Source organism: Bubalus bubalis, chromosome 1 (assembly GCF_019923935.1).
Source record: "Bubalus bubalis isolate 160015118507 breed Murrah chromosome 1, NDDB_SH_1, whole genome shotgun sequence".
NCBI lineage: Eukaryota > Metazoa > Chordata > Mammalia > Artiodactyla > Bovidae > Bubalus > Bubalus bubalis.
The window spans coordinates 44,257,139-44,283,535 of NC_059157.1; the positions used below are offsets into that span (position 1 = coordinate 44,257,139).

A 26,397-nucleotide genomic window follows, 5' to 3' on the forward strand; every position below is an offset into this window, starting at 1 on the left:
ATTGGAATGAAAACTGACCTTTTCCAGTCCTGTGGCCACTGCTGAGATTTCCAAATTTGTTGGCATACTGAGTGCAGCACTTTCACAGCATCATCTTTTAGGATTTGAAATAGCTCACCTGGAATTCCATAACCTCCACTAGCTTTGTTCATCATGATACTTCCTAAGGCCCACTTGGCTTGGCACTCGAGGATGTCTGGTTTTAGGTAAGTGATCACACCATCGTGGTTATCTGGGTCATGAAGATCTTTTTTGTATAGTTCTTCAGTGAATTCTTGCCACCTCTTCTTAATATTTTCTGCTTCTGTTAGGTCCATACCATTTCTGTCCTTTATTGTGCCCATCTTTGCAAGAAGTATTCCCTTGGTATCTCTAATTTTCTTAAAGAGATCTCTAGTCTTTCTCATTCTATTGTGTTCCTCTATTTCTTTGCACTGATCACTGAGGAAGGCTTTCTTATCTCTCCTTTCTATTCTTTGGAACACTGTGCTCAGATGGGTATAACTTCCCTTTTCTTCTTTGCCTTTAGTTTCAATTCTTTGCATAGCTATTTGTAAGGCCTCCTCAGACAACCATTTTGCCTTTCTGCATTTCTTTTTCTTGGCGATGGTCTTGATAACCACCTCCTGTACAATGTCACAAACCTCATCCATAGTTCTTCAGGCATTCTGTCTATCAGATCTAATCCCTTGAATCTACTTTTCACCTCCAATGTATAATCATAAGGGGTTTGATTTGGGTCAGTCCTGAGTGGTCTAGTGGTTTTCCTTACTTCCTTCAATTTAAGTCTGAATTTTGCAATAAGGAGTTCATGATTTGGGCCACAGTCAGCTCCAGGTCTTGTTTTTGCTGACTGTACAGAGCTTCTCCACCTTTGGCTGTAAAGAATATAATCAATCTAATTTTGGTATTGACCATCTGGTGACATCCATGTGTAGAGTCATCTCTTGTGCTGTTGGAAGAGGGTGTTTGCTATGACCAGTGTGTTCTCTTGGCAAAACTCTGTTAGCCTTTGCCCTGCTTCATTTTGTACTACAAGGCCAAACTTGCCCATTACTCCAGGTATCACTTGACTTCCTACTTTTGCATTCCAGTCCCCTACGATGAAAAGGACATCTTTTCTGGTATTAGTTCTTAAAGGTCTTGTAGGTCATCATAGAACCATTCAACTTCAGCTTCTTCAGCATTAGTGGTTGGGGCATAGACTTGAATTACTGTGATATTGAATGGTGTGTCTTGGAACCAAATAGAGATCATTCTGTCATTTTTGAGACTGCATCCAAGTACTGCATTTCAGATTCTTTTGTTAACTATGAGGGCTACTCCATTTCTCCTAAGGGATTCTTGCCCACAGAAGTAGTTCATTTTAGTCACTTCAGGTCAGTTCAGCTGTCGCTCAGTCGTGTCCAACTCTTTGAGACCCCATGAATCGCAGCATGCCAGGCCTCCCTGTCCAGCACCAACTCCCGGAGTTCACTCAGACTCACGTCCATTGAGTCAGTGATGCCATCCAGCCATCACATCCTCTGTCGTCCCCTTCTCCTCCTGCCCCCAATCCCTCCCAGCATCACAGTCTTTTCCAATGAGTCAACTCTTCGAATGAGGTGGCCAAAGTACTGGAGTTTCAGCTTTAGCATCAGTCCTTCCAAAGAACACCCAGGGCTGATCTCCTTCAGAATGGACTGGTTGGATCTCCTTGCAGTCCAAGGGACTCTCAAGAGTCTTCTCCAACACCACAGTTCAAAAGCATCAATTCTTTGGCGCTCTCATCAATTCTTCACAGTCCAACTCTCACATCCATACATCACCACTGGAAAACCAGAGCCTTGACTAGACGGACCTTCATTGGCAAAGTAATGTCTCTGCTTTTCAATATGCTATCTAGGTTGGTCATAACTTCCCTTCCAAGGAGTAAGCGTCTTTTAATTTTATGGCTGCAGTCACCATCTGCAGTGATTTTGGAGCCCCAAAAAATGAAGTCTGACACTGTTTACACTGTTTCCCCATCTATTTCCCATGAAGTGATGGGACCGGATGCCATCATCTTCGTTTTCTGAATGTCGAGCTTTAAGCCAACTTTTCACTCTCCTCTTTCACTTTCATCAAGAGGCTTTTTAGTTCCTCTTTCACTTTCTGCCATAAGGATGGTGTCATCTGCATATCTGAGATTATTGATATTTCTCCCGGCAATCTTGATTCCAGCTTGTGCTTCTTCCAGTACAGCACTTCTCATGATGTACTCTGCATATAAGTTAAATAAGAAGGGTGACAATATACAGCCTTGACAAACTCCTTTTCCTATTTGGAACCAGTCTGTTGTTCCATGTCCAGTTCTAGCTGTTGCTTCCTGACCTGCATACAGATTTCTCAAGAGGCAGGTCAGGTGGTCTGGTATTCCCATCTCTTTCAGAATTTTCCACAGTTTATTGTGATCCACACAGTCAAAGGCTTTGGCATAGTCAATAAAGCAGAAATAGATGCTTTTCTGGAACTCTCTTGCTTTTTCCACGATCCAGCGCATGTTGGCAATTTGATCTCTGGTTCCTCTGCCTTTTCTAAAACCAGCTTGAACATCTGGAAGTTCATGGTTCACATAGTGCTGAAGCCTGGCTTGGAGAATTTTGAGCATTACTTAACTAGCATGTGAGATGAGTGCAATTGTGCGGTAGTTTGAGCATTCTTTGGCATTGCTTTTCTTTGGGATTGGAATGAAAACTGACCTTTTCCAGTCCTGTGGCCACTGCTGAGTTTTCCAAATTTGCTGGCATATTGAGTGCAGCACTTTCACAGCATCATCTTTCAAGATTTGAAATAGTTCAACTGGAATTCCATCACCTCCACTAGCTTTGTTCATAGTGATGCTTTCTAAGGCCCACTTGACTTCACATTCCAGGATGTCTGGCTCTAGGTCAGTGATCACATCATCGTGATTATCTGGGTCATGAAGATATTTTCTGTACAGTTCTTCTGTGTATTCTTGGCACCTCTTCTTAATATCTTCTGCTTCTGTTAGTTGCTTAGTCATGTCCAACTCTTTGCAACCCCATGGACTGCAGCACTCCAGGCTTCCCTGTCCATCACCAACTCCCGGAGCTTGCTCAAACTCATGTCCATTGAATCAGTGATGCCATCCAACCATCTCATTCTTTGTCATCCCATTCTCCTCCCACCCTCAATTTTTCCCAGCATCAGGGCCTTTCCCAATCAGTCAGTTCTTCACATCAGGTGGTCACAGTATTGGAGCTTCAGCATCAGTCCGTCCAATGAATATTCAGGACTGAGTTCCTTTAGGATTGACTGGTTTGATATCCCTGTAGTCCAAGGGACTCTTAGGAGTCTTCTCTAACATCAGAGTTTGAAAGCATTAATTCTTTGGCACTCAGCTTTCTTTATAGTCCAACTCTCACATCCATACATGACTACTGGAAAAATCATAGCTTTGACCAGATGGACCTTTGTTGATATAATGGTCATCTGAATTAAATTCGCCCATGCCAGTCCATTTTAGTTCAAAGATCCCTAAAATATAGAAGTTCACTCTTGCCATCTCCCATTTGACCACTTTCAATTTGCCTTGATTCATCTACCTAATATTTTAGGTTTCTATGCAATATTTTTCTTTACAGCATTGGACTTTGCTTCCATCACTAGTCACATCCACAACTGGGTATTGTTTTTGCTTTGGCTCTGTCTCTTCATTCTTTCTAGAGTTATTTCTCCACTCTTCTCCAGTAGCATGTTGGGCACCTACCAACCCAGGGAGTTCCTCTTTCAGCAATGTATCTTTTTACATTTTCATAATGTTCATGGGGTTCTCAAGGCAAGAATACTGAAGTGGTTTGCCATTCCCTTCTTCACTGGACCGTGTTTTGTCAGAACGCTCTACCATGACCCATCTGTCTTGGGTGGCCCTACACAGCATGGCTCATAGTTTTATCAAGTTAGACAAGGCTGTGATCCACGTATTCGGTTTGGTTAGTTTTCTGTGATTGTGGTTTTCATTCTGTCTGCCCTCTGATGGGTAAAGATAAGAGGTTTGTGGAAGCTTCCGGATGGGAGAGACTGACTGGGTTAGTTCATGTTTAATCAAGGCAACATCTTAATTACAGTTATATCCATCAAATAATAGGGCAAGTCCTCTGCACTGGTGGTGAAGTCACAAACCCAGGTCCTGCTGAGGGACCGCAGCCTCAGTAAATAATTTTTTCCCACTGCTTTACAAATGGTAAAGGAGCTCATCTTACTTGTCATGCTCTGACATACAAATAGAAGATGAGAAACTTACTTTCCAACTATTTTATTTTCCAGGAAATGTAGGAATTTTGCTCAAATTCATAGCAAAAATAAAATCTATAAAGATGAAAGCTAAATATAAATTTAAATTGGAAATAAGCATCATGATAGCACAATTATGGCCCCAAAGAAACCCATGCCCTGGTCCCCTGAACTCTTGTATATGTGCCTGGCACAGAAAAGGGGCTTTGCAGACAGAATTAAGTACAATATGCTGGGATAAGTAGATAATCCCATATCATCAAATGTATCCCTAAGAGCAGAGGACACAGACAGGGACCCACAGGGAGACTCCCCAACATTTCTGGATTTGAGGGGGGACAAGAACCCAGAACTGCATGCCACCTCTGGAAGCTGGAGATGTGAGGTCTGGACTGTCCACTAAAAGCTTCTGAGGACCTACCCTGTGGATGCCCTGGCGTTACTCCAGAGAGACAATGCCAGATCCCCAACCTACAGAATCTGTAGTGATGAATGTGTACTGTTTAAGCTAACAAGTTTGAGGTCATCTGAATCTCTCAGGATAAGGGCACTATTTCAACTCCATAATTCCATGGATAACTGAGCAATGTCACTGCTATCTGCTGTCACTTGCAAATACCTGCACACTGTACACAGGTACCACTAGAAAAACAAAATGCCCACTGAACGTAGCAGGAAGAACAAGCAAACAAATCTGTCTACTCCCCAGTCATGCTCCTAGGATGGCAAAGTGCCCTCAGAGATGCTTACTGGGTTTGCCGCTGTGTCTCCATAAACCTCAAAGTCGGATGAAGTACTAACATGTAGAGTCTGAGGAAATAGTTACTCTGAAGATGTCATTTCACCCCAAGGAACTGACTCAGGCCCAGAGCCCCTTCTCCATCACCCCTTCTGGGCAACTTCCTTTGTCCTGATTCCACAGTGTTTTTCCAAAAGCACTACATTTAGGGATCATCAGAGACTGTTGTTTTTTCTTAATTTTCAATTGGAGGATAACCGCTTTATAATGTTGCACTGGTTTCTGCCATACATCAACGTGAATCAGCTATATGTGTGTGTGTGTGTGTGTGTGTGTGTGTGTATGTCCCCACCCTCTTGAAGCTCCCTCCCACCAGCCACCCCATCCCACCCCTCTAGGTCGACAAAGAGCACCAGGTCATACAGCAAACTCCCACTGGCTATCAGTTTTATATATGGTAAAGTGTGTGTTTCCATGCTGTTCTCTCAATTCATCCCACTCTCTCTCCTCCCCTCATCCCACTGTGTCCACAAGTCTGTTCTCTAAGTCTGCGTCTCAATGCTGCCCAGCAAATTCGTTCATCAGCATCATTTTTCAGATTCCATATATATGCATCAATAGAGACTTTGTATGTATGTATGCACTCTAGCCTGCATTCTTACAAAACACAGAGCTCTTACTACTCCAACAGACACTTCAAAAAGAAAAGAAAAAAAAAAAGAAAGCTTTAACATAAAGGTTTACCATCAGAAGTAAGTGGGAAGGAGGAGTAACAGAGACCAAGCATGATCCCAATTAGCATCTTCCCAAAATACAGAGATAACCCAACCCTGGAAAAAGCAACAGTATCGTTTCTCAGCAAATGACAGCACAGCAACTCACTGGCCAATGAGTCAGAAACGAGTACAGCCTGTACTTATACATAAACCGCCATAAATTTAGAATTAAAGATCTGAATGCAAAAAAAATGAAACAAAACTATTAAAGTAAAATATAGCTGAATATTTACGCAAATTTTGGCAAAAGAAGGCTTTTTAAGCATGACATCAAAGTCTGAAATCATAAAGGAATACATTCCTAGATATGACTGTGAAAAAATTTACTTCTTGCATATAAAACAATTATAAGTCAACCATCAACAAAAGAATATATGGTATATATACAGCTGAATACCACTCAACTATAAAAAAATGAAATAATGCAGCAAGATGAATGGACCTAGAGATTGTCATACTGATGGAAGTCAGACAAAGACAAATATCACATGACATCCCTTATATGTAGAATCTAAAAATTAATAAAAATAAATCTACATACAGAACAGAAATAGGCTCAAAGACATAAAAAACAAACTTGTGGTTACCAAAGGTGAAAGGAAGGGGAAGAGGCAAACTAGGAATTTGGGATTAACAGATGAACACTACCATTTTTAGAAAGATAGACAACAAAGACCTACTGTAAAGCACAAAGAACTATATTCAGTACCTTATAACTACCTAGAATAGAAAATAATCTAAATTTTATTATACATATATATATATATAAAACTGAATCATTTTGCTATACCTGAAATTAATGCTTATAAATTATAAAAATTGAAACTCACAGAGCAATCTGAGAAGCAAAAAATATTTGGATCATTTGTTGTTGTTCAGTTGCTAAGTTGTGTCCAACTCTTTGTGACCCCATGGACTGCAACACACCAGGATTCCCTGTCCTTCAGCATCATAAATACATGAAAAGAGTTAAATACCCAACCATGCAATTCACACAGAGAAAAGAGGGGAAAGGAAAAGACATATTCAACAGAACCACTAACTTAAGTAATAAATGAAACTGTCAATTACAACTGTCATCTGTCAAATCAGTAATTACAAAGATGATTTTAAAAGCAAATACTGTTGTGTGTAATTTTAGTGGGAAGGCAAATAGGTGTACTTTTCTGAAATAGACACTGAAAATCTTTAAAATGTTCATATCTTTTGAAACATGTTAAGACCAAAAATTTAAGGAAATAAGTAACTGAATAGAGGTAATTGGTCCAATCTTTATTTATATTACCAGACGATTGGACATCCTTTTCAACTTGACAGACTGGCTACATCAGTTGAGGTGTGCCAATTTAATGGTATTCATCTGTGGATGAAAACATTTTAATAGCTACAAAGTGCACCATATATGGGAAGACCTCAGTGAACATAACCAGCCCATCCAGCTGAAAATGACGTATACAAAAGAATATTACTCAGTCATAAAAAAGAAAGAAATCCTGCCATTTATGGCAGCAAGGATGGACCTGGAGGTATTATGCTAAGTGAAATAAGTCAGATAGAGAAAGACAAATGCCATATGGTCTGACTTATGCATACGTGCTAAGTCCCTTCAGTCGTGTCTGACTCTTGGCGACTCTGGACCACAGCCTGCCAGGCTCCTCAGTCCATGGGATTCTCCATGCATGAACACTGGAGTGGGCTGCTGTGCCCTTCTCCAGGGGATCTTCCTGACCCAGGGATTCAACCTATGTCTCTCTGGTCTCCTACATTGCCAGGCAGGTTCTTTACCACTAGCACCACCTGGGAAGCCCATGATCTGACTTACATGTGGAATCTAAAAATGAAAACAAACATAAAACAGAAATATTCATAGATAAAGAGAAAAAACTGGTAGTTCCCATAAGGGACAGGATGTGAGGATGAACAAAATAGGAAAAGGGGATTAAAAGATACAAAATTCCAGTTATAAACTCAGTAACAGGGATATGAGGTTCAGCAAAGGGAACACAGTCAATAATATTTTAACAACTTTGTATGGCGAGGATTGGTCTTGTCAAGGTGATCATTTCATGATATGTAACAATGCTAAAGGAAAAGGTCAGTTTTCATTCCAATCCCAAAGAAAGGCAATGCCAAAGAATGCTCAAACTACTGCACAATTGCACTCATCTCACACGCTAGTAAAGTAATGCTCAAAATTCTCCAAGCCAGGCTTAAGCAATACGTGAACTATGAACTTCCAGACGTTCAAGCTGGTTTTAGAAAAGGCAGAGGGACCAGAGATCAAATTGCCAATGTCCGTTGGATCATGGAAAAAGGAAAAGAGTTCCAGAAAAACATCTATTTCTGCTTTATTGACTATGCCAAAGCCTTTGACTGTGTGGATCACAATAAACTGTGGAAAATTCTGAAATAGATGGGAATACCAGACCACCTGACCTGCCTCTTGAGAAACCTATTTGCAGGTCAGGAAGCAACATTTAGAACTGGACATGGAACAACAGACTGGTTCCAAATAGGAAAAGGAGTACATCAAGGCTGTATACTGTCACCCTGCTTATTTAACTTATAGGCAGAGTACGTCATGAGAAACACTGGGCTGGAAGAAGCACAAGTGGAATCAAGGTTGCTGGGAGAAATATCAATAATCTCAGATATGCAGATGACATCACCCTTATGGCAGAAAGTGAAGAGGAACTAAAAAGCCTCTTAATGAAAGTGAAAGAGGAGAGTGAAAAAGTTGGCTTAAAGCTCGACATTCAGAAAACGAAGATGATGGCATCCGGTCCCATCACTTCATGGGAAATAGATGGGGAAGCAGTGGAAACAGTGGCTGACTTTATTTTTTTGGGCTCCAAAATCACTGCAGATGGTGACTGCAGCCATGAAATTAAAAGACGCTTACTCCTTGGAAGGAAAGTTATGACCAACCTAGATAGCATATTGAAAAGCAGAGACATTACTTTGCCAACAAAGGTCCATCTAGTCAAGGCTATGGTTTTTTCAGTGGTGATGTATGGATGTGACAGTTGGACTCTGAAGAAAGCTGAGCACTGAAGAATTGATGCTTTTGAACTGTGGGGTTGGAGAAGACTGTTGAGAATCCCTTGGACTGCAAGGAGATCCAACCAGTCCATTCTAAAGGAGATCAGTCCTGCGTGGTCACTGGAAGGACTGATGCTAAAGCTGAAACTCCAATACTGGACCTCATGCAAAAAGTTGACTCATTGGAAAAGACTCTGATGCTGGGAGGGATTGGGGACAGGAGGAGAAGGGGACGACAAAGGATGAGATGGCTGGGTGGCATCACCGACTCTATGGACTTGAGTTTGGGTGAACTCTGGGAGTTGGTGATGGACAGGGAGGCCTGGTGTGCTGTGATTCATGGGGTTGCAAAGAGTCGGACACAACTGAGTGACTGAACTGAACTGAACGATGCTAAATCACTATACTGTACACTTGAAACTAATATAATATTGTATGTTAATGATGACTCAATAAAAATAAATATTTTAAAATATTTTTATTGACCAGGAGAGTTGCTATAATATACTATATTAATTTGTCAAACTATTATTAAAACAATTGACATAATTTTATTAGTCTATACTATGGATATATACATGTGTGAGGACATAAAACACGGACACATCAACAATGACCATCTTTTAATCTTGTTTTGTTTATGCTAATCTCTCCATGGTAAGATAGAGTGCTTGTAGGATTTTTAAAAAGAGAAGAGACAACTAACCTAACAAAACTTAAAATTACAATGTTCACAAGTCAGTCTCTGAAGTAGCCAGAGAGAAGATACTTCACAAATAATTTGTACGGTTTATTTTTAATATAAAGTGAACTAAAACAGTTAAAAGTATTTACTTATAAAAGCAATGGACATTCGCCATTCTGTGCTCGGGACTCCTCACAGAAAAGTGTTAGCTAACCACAGACATGAGGAGACCGAAGCCCCTCAGGGGCTGAAAGGAAGTGGGGAAAGGAGCCTGGCCACAGTCAAGAGGAGTTTACTGCTGCCTCTGAGCCAGGAAAATCTCATTACTTTTACACATTCCACCTGCATTTCATTCTGTAGCAGGAGATATGGGATTTTCTACCAACATAACAGGTGACACCAGTGGCCTCCTGGTCTTCCTGCTGCTAAGGGAGGAACAAGCAGAAGAACCCACCACCGGGTTTAGCCCCATAAACAGCAAAACCAAAGTGGTCTCCTGAGTTTAATAAGGTAAAAATTAGGTTTGTCAAAGTAAGACATTTTAAGAAATCAAAGGGCATTCTAAAAACCAGTGACTCTTCACCCTGTGACAACAAGTAACGCTTACTAGATGGCTGCCTCTCAAAGCACAAATCTATCATATATAGACACTTAGGACCATAAATGGGTATTATTTTGTTTCTCTTTCTATATAGCTTTGTCTCTGAGAAACACAGATCTATTTGTAGTTATCTTGAGGAAAGTGAATTTTCTTCTGCAAAATAAATTAGGGGTCTGAATTTGTAATTGTTGTGGCTTGACTGGAAGCAGGGCTAACTCTTTCTATAATTTATCTCATTTTAAATGAGACAGAATATCAAAATGCAGCCTGTTTGTTTCTTTCTTTGAACATACTAGATGTTAGTCACTCAGTCATGTTTGACTCTTTGAGACCCTCGTGGACTATAACCCCCAGGTTCTTCTGTCCATGGAACTATCCAGGCAAGAATACTGGAATGAGTTGACATTCCCTTGTCCAGCAGATCATCCTGACCCAGGAATCAAACTCAGGTCTCCTGCATTGTAGGTAGATTCTTTACCATCTGAGCCTCTGGGGAAGGCCCATGTAAATATTGTTCGAATCTTGGTGTAACGGATGCAATCACAGTAATTACCCACATGAGGGTCACATGTACAACTGCTAACACTGAATCACCTATACTCATGAAATAATAGCCATCTGAATAATCTTAGCAGATTGTTTCAGATAGTTTACAGTCATCCTGAAAAGTGCAAATGTGTCTTTTCAATATGATCCACTTAAATGAGTTTGCATGCAAACCTGCCACCATTCAGTGTCCTGAGATCCCCCATGCAAAATTTGCACACTGAAAACAGTTATACATTAGGATGATATGATTCCCTTATGTTTCTTATTCGAACCCTTGAGGATACCTAAGTTCCATAGGTTAGGCCATAAAAGTGAAGCAGGGTTTGACCACCTTGCCTGTTGGCTTCCACACAGGTCATTTTTGTTGGGGATCACTGCAAGACAGTTCAATGGCACCCCACTCCAGTACTCTTGCCTGGAAAATCCCATGGATGGAGGAGCCTGGTGGGCTGCTGTCTATGGGGTCGCACAGAGTCGGTCGGACATGGCTGAAGCGACTTAGCAGCAGCAGCAGCAGCAGCAAGACAGTTCACAGTATCGTGGCCTCAACCCCCTCAATGCCACTAGCACCCTCCCCCCAGCTATAAAAACCAAAACTCCATCTGGACATTGCCAATGTCCCATGGGGGCAAAGGTGACCCGTTTGAGAATCATGGATATTAAGGGGAGACTGAGGCCCCTGCCTCAGTGGGGTTGGAACAGCCTCCCAGGGTCTCTAATGAGAGAGAACAAAGAGGGCGTGAGAAACACAGAGCAGAGGCAGGGGGGATGAAGGTTCACGAGTCTCTCTCCTTCCCCAAAGCCATGTAGATGACAGCAGAGGAAAACTAGGAATATATCCTGAAGATTGCTGGAAAAAAGACTGTACTACCAGACAACAAAAATAAGGGGATCCTGAAGTGGAAGTGACACATAGATTCAAGGGATTAGATCTGATACAAAGAGTGCCTGAAGAACTATGAACAGAGGTTCATGACATTGTACAGGAGCCAGAGAGCAAGATCATCCCCAAAAAAAGAAATGCAAAAAGGCAAAATGGTTGTCTGAGGACGCCTTACAAATAGCTATGAGAAGAGGAGAAATGAAAAGCAAAGGAGAAAATGAAAGATAAACCCATCTGAATGCAGAGCTCCAAAGAAGAGCAAGGAGAGATAAGAAAGCCGTCCTCAGTGATTAAAGCAAAGAAATAGAGGAAAACAATAGAATGGGAAAGACTAGAGATCTCTTCAAGAAAATTAGGGATACCAAAGGAACATTTCATGCAAAGATGAGCTCGATAAAGGACAGAAATGGCATGGGCCTAACAGTAGCAGAAGATATTAAGAAGAGGTGGCAAGAATACACAGAAGAACTGTACAAAAAAGATCTTCACAATCCAGATAATCACGATGGTGTGATCACTCACCTTGAGCCAGATATCCTGGAATGTGAAGTCAAGTGGGCCTTAGGAAGCATCACTACGAACAAAGCTAGTGGAGGTGATGGAATTCCAGGTGAGCTATTTCAAATCCTAAAAGATGATGCTGTGAAAGTGCTGCACACCATATACCAGCAAATTTGGAAAACTCAGCAGTGCCCACAGGACTGGAAAAGGTCAATTTTCATTCCAATCCCAAGAAAGGCAATGCCAAAGAATACTCAAACTACGGCACAATTGCATTCATCTCACGTGCTAGCAAAGTAATGCTCAAAATTCTCCAAGCCAGGCTTCAACAGTACATGAACCATGAGCTTCCAGATGTTCAAGCTGGATTTAGAAAAGATAGAAGAAGCACAGATCAAATTGCCAATATCCACTGGATCATGGAAAAAGCAAGAGAGTTCCAGAAAAACATCTACCTCTGCTTTATTGACTATGCCAAATCCTTTGATTTTGTGGATCACAACAAAGTGTAGAAAATTTTTCAAGAGATAGAAATACCAGACCACCGGACCTGCCTCCTGAGAAATCTGAATGCAGGTCAAGAAGCAACAGTTAGAACTGGACATGGAACAACCAACTGGTTCTAAATCAGGAAAGGAGTACATCAAGGCTATATATTGTCACCCTGCTTATTTAACTTATATGCAGAATACATTATGAGAAATGCTGGACTGGATGAAGCATAAGCTGGAATCAAGATTTACGGGAGAAATATCAATAACCTCAGATACGCAGATGACACCACCCTCATGGCAGAAAGTGAAGAGGAACTAAAGAGCCTCTTGATGAAGGTAAAAGACAGTGTGAAAAAGCTGGCTTAAAACTCAACATTCAAAAAACTAAGATCACGGCATCCGGTCCCATCACTTGATGGCAAATAGATGGGGAAACAGTGGAAACAGTGTCAGACTTTATTCTTTTGGGCTCCAAAACCACTGCAGATGGTGACTGCAGCCATGAAATTAAAATACGCTTGCTCCTTGGAAGAAAAGCTATGACAAACGTAGACTGCATATTAAAAAGCAGAGACATTACTTTGCCAACAAAGGTCCATATGATCAAAGCTATGGTTTTTCCAGTGGTCATGTACAAATCTGAGAGTTGGACCATAAAGAAGGCTGAGTGCCAGAGAATTGATGCTTTTGAACTGTGGGGTTGGAGAAGACTCCTGAGAGTCCCTTGGACTACAAGGATATCAAACCAGTCAATCCTAAAGGAAATCAGTCTTTCATTGGAAGGACTGATGCTGAAGCTGAAGTGCCAGTACTTTGGCCACCTGAAATGAAGAACTCACTGATTGGAAAAGACCCTGATGTTGGCAAAGATTGAAGGCAGGAGGAGAAGGGGATGACAGAGGATAAGATGGTTGGATGGCATCACCAACTCGATGGACATGAGTTTGAGCAAGCTCCGGGAGTTGGTGATGGACAGGGAGGCCTGGCATGTTGCAGTCCATGGGGTCACAAAGAGTTGGACGTAACTGAGCGACTAAACTGAATGAGCAAGAAGGATGGAATCAGAGTGAGCGGTGGGGCAGCATCCAGGCAGCAGGCAGGCGCCGCTGCCGCAAACGGGTCCAGATAGTGGAGTCCTGACATCCTACCCAGCAAAAAGCCACATGTGTCTGTGTAACTTGAACACTTGTCGAGACTATTTATAGAAAGACGAAACCCTCCCACACTCAGGAAGGGTACATCTCAGCACTCAGTGCCTCTATCAGGAAAGGGGAAAGTTGGAAGTCATTGACTTCGGTTCTGACCTTTAAACAAACTGAAAAAGAGCAACTGAAAACCAATGTAAGTAGAAGAGAGGAAATAAAAAGAAAAACAGAAAAAGTTGCCAAACAGGATAAAAAACAACAACGAAAACCATTACAAACCAGAATCTGGTTCAGTAAGATCAATAAAATTGACAAATCTGAGACTGAGGAAGGAGAGAAGACTGAAGTTAACAACATGCAGATGAGATGACATCATCTCTGATTCTATGGATAATAAAGGCCCTGTAGACAACAGCTCGAGGCCACTGAACCTAATAATGCCTAAGGTGCTCCAGCAGGCTTGGGGCTGCCTCTCCCTGGGCAAATGGCAGTGTCCAGCCATGTGTGGTGCCATTTCTGGGGAAGCGGGAAGGGTCCTGGCAGCAGTGGGGGGCGGGGGGTGGTGGGTGCAGGACGCTGCCTGCCTCCTGCAGCGCCCAGGACATCCCCGCCCAGAGAATTATTTGACCCAAACAGCAATAACAGGGATGAGCTCCTTTTAAACATTAGCTCTACATTTCCGTTCCTTTTGAACATTAGCCCTACAGTTTAGAGTTTTGCTCAAAGGCTGCTAAATCGCTTCAGTCGTGTCTGACTCTGTGTGACCCCATAGACGGCAGCCCACCAGACTCCCCTGTCCCTGGGATTCTCCAGGCAAGAACACTGGAGTGGGTTGCCATTTCCTTCTCCAGTGTATGAAAGTGAAAAGTGAAAATGAAGTTGCTCGGTCGTGTCCAACTCCCAGTGACCCTATGGACTGCAGCCCACCAGGATCCTGGAGTGGGGTGCCATTGCCTTCTCCTTGCTCAAAGGCAGAATCTGACAAAAACTGCCCTTCTCAGAGATTCTGCACGTAAATCCAAGGCATGGCGACTGCTCTTCCAGGGGTGGGGGTGGGAGCCCCCATGCTAATGGCAGAGGCAGCAGAGGGTGGTCACAGGTCACTCTGGGGTCACCCCGGGGGGAAGGCGCTGTGCAGCCCCTCCCAGGCCATGTGCGGGCTGGAATTTGTCCTGAGAAGCCTGTTCCTCCAGGATTTGGATCTGCCATGGACCACGGCCATGCATGGCACCATTCCTGTGGCCAGAGGAGCCCAGCTCCCTGCAGCCCTGCTCCTGTCCCCAGGACACTGCAGTCTGCTGTGTTAGGCATCCGGGTCCCCAGGGGAGGACCATCCAGCAGGGAGTGAGTTATCCGTGGAGACCTGGGGATGCCCCTGGAGACTGGATCGGGAGGTAGAGTTGGGAGTGACTCAGGCTGCTGACTGATGGGCAGCAAGGATGCCTGTGGACCCGCAGTCTCAGGACACAGTGGAGCTCCTACTACGAGTGAAAGAAGAGGGTCAGACCAGAGGTCCTCTGAATCCCCCAATGGCACCCCTGCATCCACTGGAAAAGCTCCTGGGACCTGCAAAGACCCATGTGGGCAGAACCACCCAAACTCAGGCCTCTGAAGGATGAAGAGTATCACTCATTGGTGCCGAGAAGGTCAGGGTCTCAGACGAGCAGAGCTGCTGGCCCTGGAACCAAGGGGGCATGGGGCAGGGGAGGCAGGGATGGGAGCCCCCCAGAGACCAGAGCGCCCATCATCCCTTCCCCCAGCTTTTCTTGTCACGTATATATTTATTACAAAAACTGAAACAATCTGAGCAACCTGTACCTAGTGTCTGCAAGGCTGTGTTGGCTGCAGTCATCACACAGGGCACAGACAGCAGGCGGGTCAGGCTGAACTGTCCCCAGACCGTTGACCAGGAGTGAGATCGTGTGACAAGTGAGACCAGGGGACCCCGTTGGGGACAAAAGTAAGTGTATTTCCATTTCATACAGGATGGTTCATTGAAAACACCGAGTGCTATGGCTGTGTGGGGACAACCAGAGGGACCCCGGAGTGGACTGGGGCCCGGTGCCATGGGGGTAAGGACCGGGGCCCAGCACCATGGGCGCCCCGCATTTCTGAAGCACTTCGTACACCACTGACACGGTCATTTCTGGGGTTGACCCCTCTCCAAGGGCAACAGGAGCACAGACAACAACAAAAGGGCTTTCCAGCCTTCCCCGCAGTGAGACGCAGGCAGGACCCCACGTCCAGGCCCAGGCCCTGCCCCAAGGTGGGGTGAACACCCCGAGAAGGGGCTCCTATGCGGACTCCCCAGCATCCCCTGGTGGCCTCGTGCAGATCCTGTCTGTCCAGGCCCGTCTAGAGGCCCATGACGTGCCCAGCATCTCTTTTAATAAAGTCATTTTCTGTTCACATGAGCCAGAATGAATTCTCATCTTTGCAGTTAAGCATCTTACCCAATCTATGGGGAAAATATACAGTTGTGTCTCATGGGCTGCAGGGCGTTTGACGGAAGAGTTGATGAGAGCACTGAAGAGGCATCATGCCTCATCTTTGCTAAACCAGAGGGGGAAGTAGATTTTTAAAAAGAGTGAATGAAGAGGCTTGGTCTCTTCAAGGCTCTTACATGAAACTCCCACCAAAAAGCAACTGCGTCCTGGCTATGGAGCCTGACACTCCACATCAACATCGTCTATTGGAATGGTAAAAGAAGGTGTTACATACAAGGTGCAGACTTGTGGGGTGTCACTAGGTGAGACCCAAGACAGGAGAGAAGGGATGGGAGAAGGGCATCAGGGGGCAGGGACAAGGGCCCACCAGAAATCTGGCCATATTTCACAGCTTAAATCTCCCCTGCAGTAAAGAATGATATACTATAAACTGCCGCATCTTGCCTTGAAAAATCAAATGAAAAGTCACTCTCTATAAAGGCTTCAACTGAGTATTTTATTTATTGGCATCAGGGAAGATCAAAGGTCAGAACTCTGCTCCCGAATACCCTCCAAATGTGAGCAGAGACGGGTGAGCAGGTGTGGCCCTCCTGGGGTGTCCTGAGCACACAGGGCCCCAGGGGTTTTAGGAGCGAGCAACGGCAGAAGGCCCCTGACCGCGCATCTGGCTCATCATCAGCTGAGGGACTTCCTGCCCCGCCCCCACAAGCACAGCCACCACCAAAAGCACGTGAAAGCCCTCCACAAGCCCGGGAAGGTCACTCGGTCCCCCAGAGAAGCCCTTGCACGTATGTCCACAGACCCCTTCTCCCAGTTCACGTGACAGGTGATGCTGTGAGGACCAGAGCCCGGACCTCATCTCATGCTCATCCCCTAGGTCTCCAGCAGCCCCTCCCAGCTTCCCAACCAAGCATCCAAGTGCCGCATTTGTGAGTCGCTTACAGACACGCCTCCATCTGGGCCAGAAAATTCTCCACTGGGAGCTGGGAGGCTGTCACAGCACCTGCACTCACCCCCTGGGTCCTTACTCCCCTCACTTCCATCCACTGCATGCCCTGCATCACCTCCATCCCCCTGATCACCTCCAGCACCACAACCCCAGCACCTCCCACCGACACCTACGCAGCCGGAGCACGGACGGGCACACAGTACCTGAGCGGTCCCCATGGCGGCAGAGCCGGCGCAGGCCGGGCGATCGAGGGCAGCTGCTGGGAACCTGGGCTGCTACGGCCGGGCCTCAGATGGTGGGAAGGCCTATGATGAGGAATGGATAGAAATGGGGAAAACATGATAAAAAAGGGGGTAAATAACCTCCCCATGGAAAAAGAAACATATGGAAAGTACATCAAAAAAATGACACTGAGCAATAATTAAATCCATCTAGAACAGCAGTACGGCAAGAACTAAGTAGGCAGAGATGCTGTATATAAAAAATAACACCAGGTATTTTTAAATAAAACTAGGGAACAGAGAACCCTGCAGGCACCCACAGCACGTGGACATTATGCAAGTATTTCTATTCCCAAACTGGGTTTGAGGTTATGATGAATAGCTTTTCCAACTTCAAAATATTCAACCAAAGAGAAATAATAAAGTCATACTTTAAATCAGGAGTGATGATTCCTCATATAACTTGAGGACAAAAGCAACATTTTTGAACTTAGACTGGTTCTGCAAAGAACCAGGCAGATTCCAAGAAACAAAAGGACAGTCCCAGGGGAATATTAATAACTGATCATTTTATTTCCAGGAAAAAAAAAATCACTATCCCCAGATAAATCTGAGCACTGCATATTTTAAACAGGTGCTAGTTCATACACTTTGATAAATTATAAAACCTCTGCTCCTTTCTTCACTGCATTTACTGATACATGGCTTTACTCTTTCTCCAAAATGAATCAGATGAAAGAGGGACACACATCTTTGAGGAGACTTGTTTATAACATCGCATGAAAGTGTGCTGTGTCTTTTTCATGCTGAGCTCGTAGGATCACAAACGCTGGCCCACAGGGCACTTCACGTGGCCTGAAAACACTGCGGTCGCATCAGGTTTATTTCCACGAATCCAGGAGAACTGAACGTTATACCATCTGCTGAAAATCCTGTCTTGTCAGCAAAACCTCTGATTAAGCGTCAGTCTGAGCACATGCCACTAACGCCACATCTGACTTTCAGAAACACAACCTAAAACAGGGAGACAACGCACCACTTCTCACTCCAGCAAACATGCTCCACAAACCTGATTACAACACACAAACTGGAAATCCAGCCTTGGTTCGTGGCAACCAGTTAACACACTTATGACTGTTGATCTACACAGTATATTTTAATTTCAAGTTATTTAATGGTAAAATGCCCTGTCTTTCCAGAATTGACATTCTGTCCTTCTCGTATTCACTCACTGTATCGTTACGAGTTCTCCATCTCAGTCCAGAGTTAGGCAGACCTCCTGTTAATGTACTTAACTGAATTTCACAGACACTGTGTTTTCTAGAAATTGAAGGCTTGTGGCAACACTGCACCAGTGAGTCTTTGGGTAACGTTTTCCCAACAGCATGTGCTCACTCTGTGTCTCTGTGTCACATTTTGATGATTCTAACACTATTTCACATTTTTTCATTATTATGGTATTTGTTATGGTGATCTGTGACTGGTGACCTTTGATGCTACTATTGTAATTGGGGGCATGGGGGCCACGCACGAACTGCCCCTGTATATAACACAGGAAATTGGCTGTAAAATGTGCATGTTCTGGCTGCTTCACTGACCAGCCACCCCAACTCTCCCTCTCCTCAGCTCCCTGTCACCCAAGATGCAGCAATACTGAACCAAAACCACTTAATAACTCTACAAGGTCCACTAAGCGTCCAAGTGAAAGGAAGAGTTGCACAGCTCTCATTTTAAATCAAAAGCTAAAAAATGGCCAAGTTTAGAGAGGAAGGCAGGTCAAAAGCTGACAGAGGCTGAAAGTTAGGCTGTTGTATCAAACATTTGGCCAAGATGCGAAGGCAAAATTTTATAAGGAAATTACAAGTCCTCTTCCAGTGAACACACAAATGGTAAGAAAGAAAAAGAGCCTTATTGCTGATGTGGAGAAAGTTTTAGTATCTAGTTAGAAGGTCAAACCAGTCACAACATCCCCTCAAACCAAAGCCTCATCCAGAGCAAGCCACTGACTCTCTTTAACTCCATGAAGGTTGAGACAGACAAGGAAGCTGTAGGAGAAAAATCTGAAGCTCCCAGAGGGAGGTTAGGCTTAAGGAAAGAAGCTGTTCCCACGACATAAAAGCACAAAGTGAAGCAGCAAGTGCTGATGTAGACGTTTCAGTGTGATCCAGAAAGCCTAGCTAAGATCATAAATGAAGGTGGCTACACTAACAAGATTTTCAGTGTAGATGAGACAGCCTTCTATTGGAAGAAGATGCCATCTAGGACCTTCAGAGCAAGAGAGGAGAAGTCAATGCCTGAGTTCAGTGCTTCACAAGACAGACCGGCCCTCTTGTTAGGAGCTAATGCAGCTGGTGACTCTAAGTTGAAGCCAGTGCCCCTTGACCATCTGAAAATCCTAGGGCTCTTAGGATTATGCTAAATCTACTCTTCCTGTGCTCTGTAAATGGAACAGCAAAGCCTGAATGACAGCACATCTGTTTACAACTTGGTTTACTGAATATTTGCAGCCCACCATTAAGACCTACTGGAGTAAGAAATGGCAACCCACTCCAGTATTTTTGTCTGGAGAATCCTATGGCCAGAGGAGCCTGGTGGATTACAGCCCATGGGATCGCAAAGAGTTGGACACGACTGAGTGACTAAGCATGCATGAATGCTTTAAGACCTACTGCTCAGAAAAAAATAGTCCTTTCAAATTATTCCGCTCACTGACAATGTCCCTGGCCACCCAGGAACTCTGATGGAGAGGGACAATGAGATGAATGTTGTTTTCGTGGCTGTTGACACAATATCCATTCTGCAGTCCATGGATCAAGGAGGAATTACTACTTTCAAGTCTTATTATTTAAGAAACACATTTCATTAAAGGCTAAAACTGTATACCATAGACCCTGATTCCTCTGATGGGCCTGGACAATCCAATCAAGTCCGTTGAAAACCTACTGGAAAGAATTCACGATTCTCAGTGCCATTAAGAACAGTCGTGGTTCATGGGAAGGGGAAAACATATCAACACTAACAAGAGTTTGGAAGAAGTTGGTTCCGACCCTCATGGATGACTTCGTGGAGGTCCAAGACCTCAGTGGAGTAAGGAACTGCAGATGTGGTGGAAACAGAAAGAAAACTACAATCAGAAGTGGAGACTGAAGAGACTTAGCAGCAGCAACTGCAAAACTGTGTTTTCTCATGTTCTCTGTTTTTGTGCTTAACTCTAGGAAATTTCTTCAGCTTGATCTTGTAGTGCACTAATTTTTTTCCAGCTATGCTTGATCTGTGACTATCTACCAAGTTTTCATCTCAAGGGCTATCGTTGTAGTATTTCTAATTGGTGCTTTTACATAACTATGTATCCTTATTTTATAGGTGTCCCACATGGCGTATTCGTTAAAAATCCAAGATCTGAAGCAGAGGTCTGAACCTAGGATTCATTCTTTACTAGTAACACATCCTCTGTGCACTTGCTTGCTTATCAGTAAAGATAATAAAAGGACTTACCCTTGAGGTGGTTATAAAGACTAAGCCCTTATTATCCATGTAAATGCCTCAGAACATTGACAGAAACATCTTAAACCTCAACAAATAACAAAAACAAGCATGGGCCCTGGGGCCAAAGGCATGTATTCAGCCTGTGTGCCATGGCCCTGAGCCAGTAACTACTTCAGTCATACTAGTTCCATCCACGTAACTTTTCACTGCCTCTACTGATTCTAAGGGGAAACAAAACTATTCTGAAATTCTTCCTTTTTCATGGCATATGCTTTACTTTACAGATGAAATGTGAAATCTCCCTTCAAAGATGTACCAGAGTTTTTTCTAAGTTCTCTTCTGGTTCCTCCTCTAGATTGATTTTAACAAGAGGTCACCGTTCATAATTCAATGTCCTTTGTCTCTCAAGTGATGACTGCCTTCAAATGGCCTTTTTTTTAACCACCTGCTCCCCTCATCCTTCACACTCCAAGCACCCCAAGTCTAGCCTCTGAGCTCCAGAAGGTGGACAGGTAGGCACCCCCCAAGAAGGACAAGAGGCATCCTGGGATGGGTTGGCCAGAAGAGTGCGGATACCTTGTTGGGTGTGGGAAGGATCCTCAGAGCCCCGGCTCTTCTGAGTGCTCAGAGCTGGGGGGCAGAGTGTCCCCCCAACTCTGGCCCTGGGTCCAGAGTCCCAGAGGGAACAGGTTCAGGTTGCAGAGCAGGCACCAGAGGAGGGTCCAACCAGCAGCGTCAGTAAGCTTTTTATGCCCTAAACCTCCTTTAAATTACACTGTATAATTTCAACGTAAAAATTTTCCATTTTTATTCTTTAGTGCTGAAAAGAATGTTTTAAGAACTCTTGCACACTTCAAGAATGGAAAGCAGAGCATGGTTCATGTTTATATTTTATATATTTTCCCTAAGAACAAAACAGATGAAATTATAGGAGTCTACTTTCCAAATCACAAAATAACATTTGCTTATTTACATCATATGCACATAAGTATAAACATTACACCAGTTACTCTTTACCTAATTTATGGTATCCAAATAATTTCAACTGACCATCCAAAAATACCTCAGTTCTTTTTTGCCTTGTAAAAAGGACATAAACCACCAAGATACGTATGTGATGATAGGAATAGCAGATCATATGTATTTGTGCTCTTGATCCTTTAACAAGATGAGAAAAATGTATAAATTTCAAACTCTATTTAGTTGGTTAAAAGGTCATTTTTTTTTTTTTTTTCTTTTTTGGCCAAGTCACGTGGATTGTGGGATCTTAGTTCTCCAACCAGGGACTGAACTCTCGTCCCTGCAATGCAAGTGCAGAGTCCTAACCACTGGACTTCTAGGGAAGTTCCAAGACAATCTTGATTCAAAATAGTATTAAAATAAGGGCATCTTCTATGATAGCTAAGAAGAGGTCATGGCAAAGCACAGTGGAACACAGAGATGACACACGCGTTCTCCTTCTTTTATCTCATCCCTGATAAGACACAAAGGGATCGGCCGATCTTCACTTAATCCCTGCAGCCAAAGTTGGCATCTTCCCCATTTTCCAAAAACTTCAATTAACCAACCACCTTCCTCGTATCCACAGACAAGGTGAGGAAGCAGAGCTTGTTCCCAGAGGTGTATTCTTCTAAATATCACACTGAGGTGAAAAAGATCCAGTATACATATTATCAATTCCAATCAGAATTTCATATTTTTCCTCTGGGCATCACATCAGAGGTGCTCATTTAACAGTGAGCTCCCCATGCTGAGAGAATGAGATCTAATAAAGTTTTAGGAATGTAAGTTAGTGTTAGTTGCTCAATTATGTCTGATTCTTTGCAACCTCATGGACTGTAGCCTGCCAGGCTCCTCTGTCCATGGAATTCTCCAGGCAAGAATACTGGAGTGGGTTGCCATTCCCTTCTCCAAGGGAATCTTCCTGACCCAGCGATTGAACCCAGGTCTCCTGCACTGGCAGGTGGATTCTTTACCACTGAGCCACCGGGGAAGCACACACTTGTTAGTGCAATCAGAACCGTGTCATAGATTCAGTTGTTCATGTACTCCAAAGCTGTGATTTCTCAGCCCAGTTTAGAAGTTTAGGTCTTGCATGGCATCTGACAGATAATCTCCTATCCCCATCTTTATCACCACTTTGATGGAATCTCTTTAGCATCAAGTGCAAGGGCATCAAGTTGGTTTAATTCCATCTGTTTCTATCTATTCATTTATAACGTATTACTCTATAATTATAGATTTAATTGAAATGTCATAGGCATCTCATTACCAGCAAATCGGGTTCTAAACTGCCTTCTCCAGTGACACTACATTTTCTTTGTCACAAACTGATTTTCCTCATCTCTCCTGCACCTAATTCTTCCTCCCACCAACTCGGTTACCCTCTGCTGTCTCCTTCCTCCCTGGGAAGAAAGCCAACAGACTACTGTGCGTCCGTCAGGGCAGACGGTCCCCACCTCCGTTACTGAACTACATGCTTGGGACAAGCATCACTGCCCTCTGCACTGAGTCATGCTCAGAGGCTGAGGCTTGGCCTTCAGACCCACAGCCCCTCGACACTCCCTATCCCCAGCCTCTGCCATGGCTCACATGCAGTGGATGCACAGCCTACAGTTCCAGACACTACACACTCTGGCAGAAGTCTGGGGCTTCACTCCCCATGTCCTCTGTGAAGTTCACTTCGTGTCTATCACCTTGTGTGTGTGTAACAGTGAAGGTCCCCGTGGGCGCGGGTGCACAGTCCCAGCCTCGGGGCCAGGATGATTCTGCGGCTCTGTGCACCCAGCACTGGCTCCTTTCCACCTCTCTGCCTGGTGTCCCACGGTCAAAGCCTCATCTCCAGCTGATTGGTCACACTCCAGGGAGGCAGCAGGGCTGCCTGGTCCTCCAGAGACATCGTGCTCACTTCCAGGGAGAGAGTGAAACTTCTGAAAGCTGCCTCACAGGAGACAGGAAGCCTCTTTCTCAGAAACCCGTCCTCCAGCCCCAAAGGCTAGGCAGCTCCCTGTGCACCGTCAGAGCCAGGCCAGAGACGAGCAAGCGGCCTCCTCCCCAGGGCCTAGGCTGCACAGCCGTGGGACCAGGTGGTGGTGATGCTGTGGACACTCCAGCAGGGCTGTGTTCTCAGACAGAAAGCAGAGAAGACAGAGCCAGTGGGGACCCCAGGTCTTGTGTCCTGCCATCCTGAAGCTGACGGCTTCACGTTCACCTGCCCTGAGCAGCCCTTCCTTTCCTACGGGCTCTGCAGCAGGAGCTCCAGCCCCACAGCAACCTCCGGATCCACTACTAACAAGCTCGTCTTAGCGAGTTCTGCTGCTGCATCTAAACTCGCATCTCTCAGTAACAGAAACACTAGAAATGAGACAATCAGCCTCAGGGAGACAACCAGCCGCACAGTAACACTGGAGGCTGATCCACAAATCAGGGAAATATTCTTTAGCCTCTGTCCCCAGTTTTTAAAAATCAGGAATAAAAAACTGGCCAATAAAACTCAATTTAAACTTCTTAGAGTTGATGTCAGGAAGATCCCCTAGAGAAGGAAATGGCAACCCACTCCAGTACTCTTGCCTGGAGAATCCCATGGATGGAGGAACCTGGTAGGCTATAGTCCACAGGGTCGCAAAGAGTCGGACACGACTGAGCGACTTCACTTCACATCATGTTGAAAATAGTAATAAATATGCTTAATAAACAAAAATATAGGAAATCATGATGTGGCATATGTCATAAATGAGAATTATAGAAAAATAACTTACAGTGTAACGAAGATTCACTTACAGAACATGCTTCAAAAACGATAGGTGGCAAAGTGCTAAGTGTGAGATCCAATTACCTGCACACCAGGCACTTGTGGCTCCGTATTTGCGATTACTTTACAATCACTACGCTGCTATTAGCACAAGATCTGTTACGTGTGCACCAGACACTTTCCTGTACATTTGCTTCATATTTTAATTAATAAAAAAAAAAATAGCATTTCAGAACAAAATACTCTTTGAACAATATTAACTTACCAAGCATTGCAAGAATAAGTGATATTGGAGGAATTAAAAGGCCAGAGGTGGAGACAGCAGAGCAACACTGAAAGCCTGTAACCTTCTCTGACCTTCACAACAAACAAGGGCAGGAACCATGCCCACGATCAAACAGGAGAAGTTGAGACAGGGGCAGGAAACACTACACCCACAGGAGCCACAGCCAGGACCCTGACTCGGGAGATGTTAGGAGCAGGGACCTCCTGGTGCCCTGGGCCCTGGGAAGCCCCCAATCCACTCTGCACCTGGGTGACAACCAGACCTGGTGCACCCCATCCGACAGGTCTCCCCCTCAGCTCTTCACTCATCTCCTGGTCCCTCCTTAAAGTCCTTTTAGCCACTGTCCCCTTGTTTCAAAAGCAGCATCAAGATCAAAAGGAAAACAGGTAACAGTAAAAAGAGAAAGAAAAACTGCCTTTTGGTTACAGGGTAAAAGCAACCAGAGGTCGTTCAGGAAACAGATAAACCAGTTGTGGATGCTATCCCACTCCTCAGGCTTGAAGGAGCATAAAACAAGAGCTCAGAGACGGGAGGGCAGAGCGCAAGCACGAGCGTAAAGCTGAGAGTGTGTCCCCTGACACCAGACCAGAGGAGAGCTTAGGTTCATGAATGATTTCAGAACACGAATGCTTCATGCTACTAGCCCACCGGGCAAACCCACAGTAAGCAAAGCCTCTCAAAAAGGAAATAAAAACCCCCAAAGCGTATAAAGAATCCAACATTTGCAGAAGCTGCTGAAATTTCTCTGAGTCAAGAATGACTAAGGTTCTCTGCCCAAGCAGGAGATGCAGGACTCAGGCCTGTGCCTGTTATGACCACAGTGAGACCCTCCGCCCTCGGGACACCAGAGTTCAGATGACCCCAAGTCACAGTCACAGCTACTCGGTATTGGGGCCTGTCATTCCTCCTGGTCTTGCTCTGTGTATCCGGGTCATCTCACAGAGAGGATAATTTTCATTTATGTATTGCTATCTAATTTACAGACCCTCTTTAACAAGAAGAATGGTGAGCATAAATCCGTTATTGAACAGGAACGCTTTGCTGTCTCACTTAATGGCAGGTACAGAAAGCAGAGCTGTTTGATCAATCATGACCTCTCTGCAAAAAAGTGCCTCTAACATTGCAGCATGTACCAGACAGAGTAAACAACCAAGGAGTTAGAAACGGCTTCTTGGGAAGAAGTTACAAGTGTGTCATCTCTGTCTACAGAGCAGGAAGTCCTCTGCCTGGGTCTTGTCTTCATCCTCCTTTGGGGACCCCCCCCAATCACAAAGGACTATGCCATGCTCAGGGTGGGCACAACCCAGACCTGCTCAGTCAGTCAGTGCACCCCTGAGCACAGCAACTGGTCAGGATGTGCCTGCTATTCATTGACCAAAGGACAGTCACAGTTTTCGTGGAGTGGCTGCATGTGATGAGGGAAGGCTGTAGGCCACAGGCTGCCCATGGAGAAGGCTCTGGCAAGACCACGGCAATCTGGAGCAGGGTCAGAGCTGGAGAGAGAGCCAGCCCCAACACCCTCATAGGAGCCCTTCAATCCTGCTTTAACGACTGGATCCCAAAGGTC

General features: G+C 44.4%; 1 protein-coding gene across 7 annotated transcripts in view; it reads right to left on the minus strand.

Moving 5' to 3' along the window:
• Window positions 1-26,397, minus strand: part of DLGAP2 (DLG associated protein 2) — a 635,944-nt gene that overhangs the window by 515,868 nt on the left and 93,679 nt on the right. For 6 of the 7 annotated variants that reach the window (XM_044939120.2, XM_044939133.2, XM_044939117.2 and 3 more), the window contains one exon: window positions 17,290-17,391. The exons of the other annotated variant lie outside the window; for it this stretch is intronic. In XM_044939120.2, coding sequence (XP_044795055.1) covers window positions 17,290-17,304 — 15 coding nt within the window. In that variant the 5' untranslated portion in view covers window positions 17,305-17,391. The remainder of the gene's footprint in view (window positions 1-17,289; window positions 17,392-26,397) is intronic. 7 annotated transcript variants of the gene reach the window in all.